The sequence below is a fragment of the Mandrillus leucophaeus genome, unplaced genomic scaffold (genome assembly GCF_000951045.1).
Source record: "Mandrillus leucophaeus isolate KB7577 unplaced genomic scaffold, Mleu.le_1.0 Scaffold506, whole genome shotgun sequence".
Taxonomy (NCBI): domain Eukaryota; kingdom Metazoa; phylum Chordata; class Mammalia; order Primates; family Cercopithecidae; genus Mandrillus; species Mandrillus leucophaeus.
Genome location: NW_012105431.1, coordinates 375,333 through 382,360, shown reverse-complemented (window position 1 = coordinate 382,360; position 7,028 = coordinate 375,333). Strand labels below are relative to the sequence as shown.

The window sequence follows — 7,028 nt, the reverse complement described above, 5'->3', positions numbered from 1 at the left end:
TTAGCCAGGAGTGGTGGCATGCACTTGTAGTACCAGGTACTGAGGAGGCTGAAGCAAGAGGATCACTTGAGCCTGGGAGGTCAACGTTGCAGTGAGCTGTGATTGCACCACTGCACTCCAGCCTAGGCAACAGAGAGAGACCCTGTCTCTAAAAAAAGAAAAAGAAAGAAAAAGAAGAGACGGTGGCCGATACACAGCCGTGTCTGAAGGTGAGTCTGTCAGGGACAGGAGGGTGCTGGCCAGAAAAAGAGTCAGCACCATCACGAGCGACAGGTTACCAGCGACAGGTCTGTCGGCAGCCACGCCACTGGCCCACTGGCCGGCCCTGCAGGCTGAGACACAGAGAGACGGTTGAGACCCCAGGCCACCCAGCGGACGGGGCAGGTGAGCTGCACAACAGCCCAGGGCCAGGTCCTCCCTCTGGCTCCATAATCCTCCAGGCAGGAAAAAAGATTAGAAAGAGAAAAGCGTCAGGAAAAGCGACAACAAATCGGCGCTCCTCCTCCTCCCGCGCCCTGGGTGCAGAGTAGGGGGCGGGGCCTGCGGCCGGTTCCCGGGAGCCCCAGCGCCACCTGCTGGGCCCTGGGCGCAGCTGCAAAGGCCAGAGCTGCAGGGCTGACACTGACTGCTAGGTCCATAGGTGCCCTGGGCTGGAAAGCCTGGGGAACGCCGGTCAGACCCTGTCTGCAGGTCAGCTGGGACCTGCGGCATGGGGCACGCTGCTGTGATTGGGGCCAGCGTGGAGCCAGGCACAGGCACCGAGGCTACGAGGAAGCTGTGGTACAGGCATCTGTGGACGCGGCCTCTCCCACTTGGCTTTGGGGTGGTATCCGACTGCCAGCAGGGTGGGGAGAGAAAGGCTTTCAGCAGTCCTGGGGGAATCCAGCCTATGTGAGCACAAAGGTCCCTGCAATGCTGTGACCCTGTCATCTGCAGAAGATCCTGACAGGGCCTGCCCAGCACGGAGCCTGGAGGTTCCCACGGAGGCCCCCTCAGCCTTGGATAGCCCTGCACAGCCCCCGACATGGCCCGTCTCCTCTTCTAGGCGTGAACTCCCATCCCTCCAGCACTCACTCCCTGCCTCATTGCTCATTTCTCCATCTGTAAACCGGTGCTGATAGCACTGACCTCACAGGTGAGGCTTGAGCAAGAGGCAAGACGCAGTGCCTGGAGCAGACAGAATGCGCAGGACAGAGGCACCAGGGGGCCCAGGCAGGCACCCTGGAGGGGCACACACGGGAGGTGCACTGCGAACACGGAAGCCTCAACACCCTCATCCCACTCTGTTGGCAGCAAGTGCGACGTGGGTCCCACCACAGGCCCAGGCGCTGCGCCAGGTGCGGGACACAGAGGTGGGGAACGGGGTCACAGAGGGACTGGCACAGAGGGATGGGTACGACTTCCGCCCAGCAAGTCCTGGGGCTGCTCTCAAACACCACGCAGCAAGCATGGGTGATCAAGGGCTCTCCCAGGCACCTGTGTGTAACCAGCGCCCTCTGGGGCCACCTGCGAGCTCAGCGCCGGGCTCAGCTTGTGCCTGAGGACACAAAAACACCAAAGAGCTATGGAGCACCAGCCTTCAAAAAACAGACCGTCCAATCGGAGAACGTAAAGAGCTTCCTGCATCCACCTTAGATCATCAGACTTGCCTAAGAAACACGCAGGTGCAGGTCAACCCAGGAGGCCAGAGGAGAAGCTCCCGGAGCCGGCCACAGGCAGTAGGTAAATGGAGGAGAGCAGCTCAAAGCAGGGGCTGGCATCCGGTGTCACGTCCAACCAACCCGCCTGTAGCACCATGCAGAGAGGATTCTGAGGACCAGAAGGAAAAGCAGGCTCATCGGAGCAGGAAGCCTTCGAGGGTGGGGCCGGGGGCTGCCCCGTCATGAGCGCAGCCGTCCTGAACTGCTTGGGGATTGTGGACGTTCTCCGCTGCAGCAGGGAAACAGAGAACTCCCAGAGCCAGTCCCCATCGCTGCAGGAAAAGCCACACCCCTGCAGAGCTGAGACGGCCCCACGTGGGTTGGGTCTTAGGGCCCCAGACTCACAGGCCACAGAAGACAGGCAACACCCACTCCCAAGTCCCTTCAACAAAACACACCTACGCAGGAGGTGGCAGCTCTGGGTGCACAGTCGCAGCCTCCCACTGGCTGGAGGGCCTGTGAGTGGAGTCCAGCTGCAAGCGTATTGGGGAAGAAGGCCCGAGGCTCTTCCCGCAGCTGACAGGGCAGAGCTGCCTGCATCCGCCACACCTGAGAAAACCCAGCTTTGGCCTCTGGGTACCACAGCCTCACAGAGCACAGTGTGCCCCTTCCCCCAACAGCTACCGCCTGTCCCCAAGCCCACTCGGCTAAGCCCTTTGGAGCCTGTGACCCACTCAGCCCTCCTAAAAGGGGGCACACATCAGCAGGCGTCACATCCAGCTCACAGCACAACGATGCTAAGGTGTGAGGAAGCAGAGCCAAGGGGCTAAACTGGAACATTCTGGCCACCACCCAGGCTGCCCCGCTGGTTCCACTGCAGGCAAAGACAAGATCCAAAGCAAAGTCAAGGACACAGTGACCGTGTTTTCCATAAGAGCCATGAGCCAGGGCTGACCACCCAGACACCCAATTGAGGGCCATCAGGCCAGCACTGAGAACAAACACTTCGGGCTTTATTTACTGACACAAGAAGACTCTACGGTGTCATGTTACATTTTTAAAAATCAGATTACAAAACAACACGAGAACCCTATCTCCAGCTGATTCTCCAGGGAAAATTGGCAGCTTTCACTGTTGGGAAACCTTCACTTAAAAATAGGTTGATGTTGGCCACGCCTGTAATCCCAGCACCTTGGGAGGCCGAGGTGAGTGGACCACCTAAGGTCAGGAGTTCGAGACCAGCCTGGGCAACATGGTGAAACCCCGTCTCTACTAAAAATACAAAAATTAGGCCGGGTGTGGTGGCTCACGCCTGTAATCCCAGCACTTTGGGAGGTCGAGGCGGGTGGATCACAAGGTCAGGAGATCAAGACCATCCTGGCCAACACAGTGAAACCCCGTCTCTACTAAAAAAAACACAAAATATTAGCCAGGCGTGGTGGCAGTGTAGTCCCAGGTGGCACCTGTAGTCCCAGCTACTTGGGAGGCTGAGGCAGGAAAATGGCGTGAACCCGGGAGGGGGAGCTTGCAGCGAGCCAAGATCGCACCACTGCATTCCAGCCTGGGCGACAGAGCAAGATTCTGTCTCTGAAAAATAAATAAATAAATACAAAAATACAAAAATTAGCCAGGTATAGTGGTGCACACTTGTAATCCCAGCTGCTCAGGAGGCTGAGGCAGAAGAATCGCTTGAACCCAGAAAGCAGAGGTTGCAGTGAGCTGAGGTCCCACCACTGTACTCCAGCCTGGACGACAGAGTGAGACTCTCTCAAAAAAAAAAAAAAAAAAAAAAGGTTGATGCATAGTCTAAATTTTTAAAAAGTACTATAAACACAAGTTGTTTTTACAACCAGAGAGGGGGAAACCCCAACCAGGGTTATTCCTGAGAAAGCCAGTGGCAAACCGCAAGGCCAACAGACTGCTCCAGAGTCTGGCCAGCAGGGCTGTCGGGACCCAATGGCTCGAGACCTCCTGGCTGGTGGCTCTTCTCGCAACTCTGTGAACAGCTGGGGCCTCCTTCCTGTCACCTCTCCCCACCTGCAGGGACACGAACACTCAGGGCATTCATGTCCTGCTGCCCCCTTGGCCGGGCGCACGCCTCTCTCCGGAGCCCTGCTCACTTCAGCACTCAGCCCGTCCTCCTGAGAGGTCTTTAAATGCGTCACTCCCCAGACCGCCTGTGAAGCTCTAGCTCTCTCCAGGAATCGCCTCCTCCTGACTTGTGTTCAATTCTAGGTGCTCACCTGAGTTCCTGCTCAGCAGCAGAGCATCAAACTCCAGGACGCCCTGTCACGAGGGGAAGTGGAGATGCTAGCTAGCTCAGGGAAGAGGGGCCAGAGCACGTGGGCCTTCCAGAAAGGGTGGCGAGGAGAGGGAGAAGGAAGGGTTCTCTGTTAAATCTACCGCTTTTACCCATAACTGCCCAAGTAACCACTGCTTCTAGATCTAAACAACGTGCAGAGATGTGAAAAATCCAGAGTTAAAAGATGGTTGCAGGCCAGGTGCGGTGGCTCACGCCTGTAATCCCAGCACTTTGGGAGGCCGGGGCAGGCAGATCACCTGAGGTCGGGAGTTCGAGACCGGCCTGACCAACATGGTGAACCAACATGTCTTTACTAAAATACAAAATACACACTGGTGGCACACGCCTGTAGTCCCAGCTACTTGGGAAGCCGAGGCAGGAGAATCGCTTCAACCCAGGAGGCAAAGGTTGCAGTGAGCTAAGATTTCGCCACTACCCTCCAGCCTGGGCAACACAGTGAGACTCAGACTCAAAGAAGAAGAAAGAAGACGACTTTTGTACTTGTGGGAGAGGAGAGCTTGAACTATCTAGAAAATTTACCACATGGCTAGGGAGTGCTCAAGGAGAGGTTGGGCCACGCATGGGAGACCAAACCCCTTGCTTTCACCGTCACTGCCTGGTGCTCGTCAATTCCAAGAAATCCCTGGTAGGCACTCGGTGAGGGCTGGGGACCAGGTCATGGGATGCTGGTGATGTCTGCAGCCCCTGAAGCTGTACGCAACCCACGTCACTCACCTGCGGAGAAGCGACTGCTGCAGGCTCTTGCAGGTGGCAAGGGACTCCCCGGTGAACAGGTGGCACATGACGACGTGTAGGCAGCGAGCCATGAAGGCCAGCACGGCATCGGGCTGGAGGGTGCCGCTGCGGGAGACCAGGCACAGGCGCTGTAGCGAGGGGCACTGGCTCAGCGCCTGGAAGAACTGGGCGTTGGCGCTGAAGTAGGGCTGCTCCAGCCTGCGGGGAGAGAGGGCAGCTGTGAGGCCCGAGGGAGGGGCTGGCAGGCCAGGCCAGCTGGGCGCCTGGAGGTGCTGCCAGTGGAACCTTCCTGGCCTGGGGCCCAGCCTGGCTGTTCCCACGCCCACCCCATACCACTGTCCCCTGGAGTACTGGGTGCCGACGCAGACCCCCAGGGTCCCCCTTGGAGATCTGATTTGGAGGTGACCCGGTGGGCCTGATGCAAGCAGTCAGCCGGTGTCTACAGAGCCCAGCTTTGAGTCACCAGCCAAGGTCATAGGCATCTGTGTCCGCAGCCTGCCTGGTGCACCCTAGACTCCCAGGCACCCCGTCTTTCTCAAACGCTGGTGTGCTGGGTAGCAGATGCAAAGAGGACCCCGCATGTGGCCCCTGCCCTTGGGAAGCTCAACTGGACGGGGAGGCAGATGGGGACTGAACACCATGAGAGAGGGCAGTAATCTGGGAGGTGGGGAGGGGGGGAGAGGGCGGGAGATCTGGGAAGGGGGGTGGGGTGGGCAGGAACCTCAGCCAGGTAGGGGCCACTCCAGCTACGAGAGATGGGAAGACAGAGCTGGGCGGCTGCAGGGCCAAAGCAGGAGGCCGAGGGGAGTGAAGCCAAGTTAAGAGGTTGGCAGCCAGGGCAGGGCCGGGTCACAGGGCAGGGAGGAGGCCCCACAAGTCCTCACCAAGGCTACAGTGACAGAGACCAAGATGGGAGAACCCAGGGGGAAGGGGAGGACTTGGGAAAGGGAAGTAGGGGACGACGTTCTAGATCCTTCCTGGGGAGTCCGTCCATGCAGACGGAAAGCAGGACAGGCTCGAGGAGCAGTGGCAGATGTGGGGATACGGCGCTGCTGAGGACAGGTCCAGGAGCCCTTGGAGAACCAGGCTGTGGGACTGGGCAAGACCTGGACTGTGGCAGGCCGTGGGGTGCAGTGAGCCTCTGAGATAAGAATCAAGAGGGAGCAGAGAGGCTGGAAGGGAACTCACGTGACTTCAGGGGCTGCCAGGAGCTCCAGGGGTGGAGGGAGAGCCGCTGGAGGGATGGGCTGAGGAGAATGGGGAGGGGCTAGTGTGGGTTGAGCTACAACACGTCCCGCCCACACACACTATGCAGGAGTCCTCACCATGGGACCTGAGGGTGTGGCCTTATTTGGATGCAGGTTCGTTGTAGATGCAAGGGAGTTAAGATGAGGAAACATCCTGCCTAACGGGGGCTCTAAATCCAATGACTGGGTTCCTTATAAGGCCAGGTGAAGGCACAGAGATACCCAGACACAGACAGAAGGCGGCCAGGTCACTACAAAGGCAGAGACTGAGGCCACGTGTCCACCAGCCAAGCAGCACCAGGCGTGGCCACCAGGCACCTGAGTTCCTGCTTACCATCGTCAGAAGGAACCACCCCTGCCCACAGCCTGATTTTGGGCCTCTGGGCTCCAGAATCGTGAGACAGTAAATAGCTGTTGCATTAAGCTACTCAGTTTGTGATCAATTGTCCTGGCAGCCCCAGGACCCTAGCACAGATGCTGAGGACAGCCAGACAGCCACAGCAGAAGGCGCCACAGGCACGGAGACCCATCCCTGGTAGGTGACACAGAAAGACCAAGGCAGGGCCAGGCCTGGAGGCTCACACCTGTAATCCCAGCCCTTCAGGAGGCCAAGGCGGGAGGATCACTTGAGCCCAGGAGTTTGAGAACAGCCTGGGCAACATAATGAGAGACTAGCTCTACAAAAAGTACAAAAATTACCCAGGTATGGTGGTGTACACCTCTACTCCCAGCTACTCAGGAAGCTGAGGTGGGAGGATCACTTGAGCCCAGGACATCGAGGCTGCAGTGAGAGCTAGGATTGTAACACTGCACTCCAAGCTGGATGACAGAGTGACAGTTTCGCTCTGTTGTCCAGGCTGGAGTGCAGTGGTGCCATCTCGGCTCACTGCAAGCTCCACCTCCCGGGTTCACGTCATTCTCCTGCCTCAGCCTCCCAAGCAGCTGGGACTACAGGCACCCACCACTACGCTCGGCTCGGCTAATGTTGTTTTTTTTTTTTTGAGATGGAGTCTCGCTCTGTCGCCCAGGCTGGAGCGCAGTGGCTGGATCTCAGCTCACTGCAAGCTCCGCCTCCCGGGTTTA

The 7,028-nt window shown here is 58.2% G+C and overlaps 1 protein-coding gene across 1 annotated transcript in view; it reads right to left on the bottom strand.

Annotated features, from left to right (window-relative positions):
* The window catches only part of FBXL18 (F-box and leucine-rich repeat protein 18), a 29,615-nt gene that overhangs the window by 11,307 nt on the left and 11,280 nt on the right, over positions 1-7,028 (bottom strand). The window contains exon 4 of the mRNA XM_011996250.1: positions 4,678-4,896. Within this exon, the coding sequence (XP_011851640.1) occupies positions 4,678-4,896 (219 nt within the window). The remainder of the gene's footprint in view (positions 1-4,677; positions 4,897-7,028) is intronic.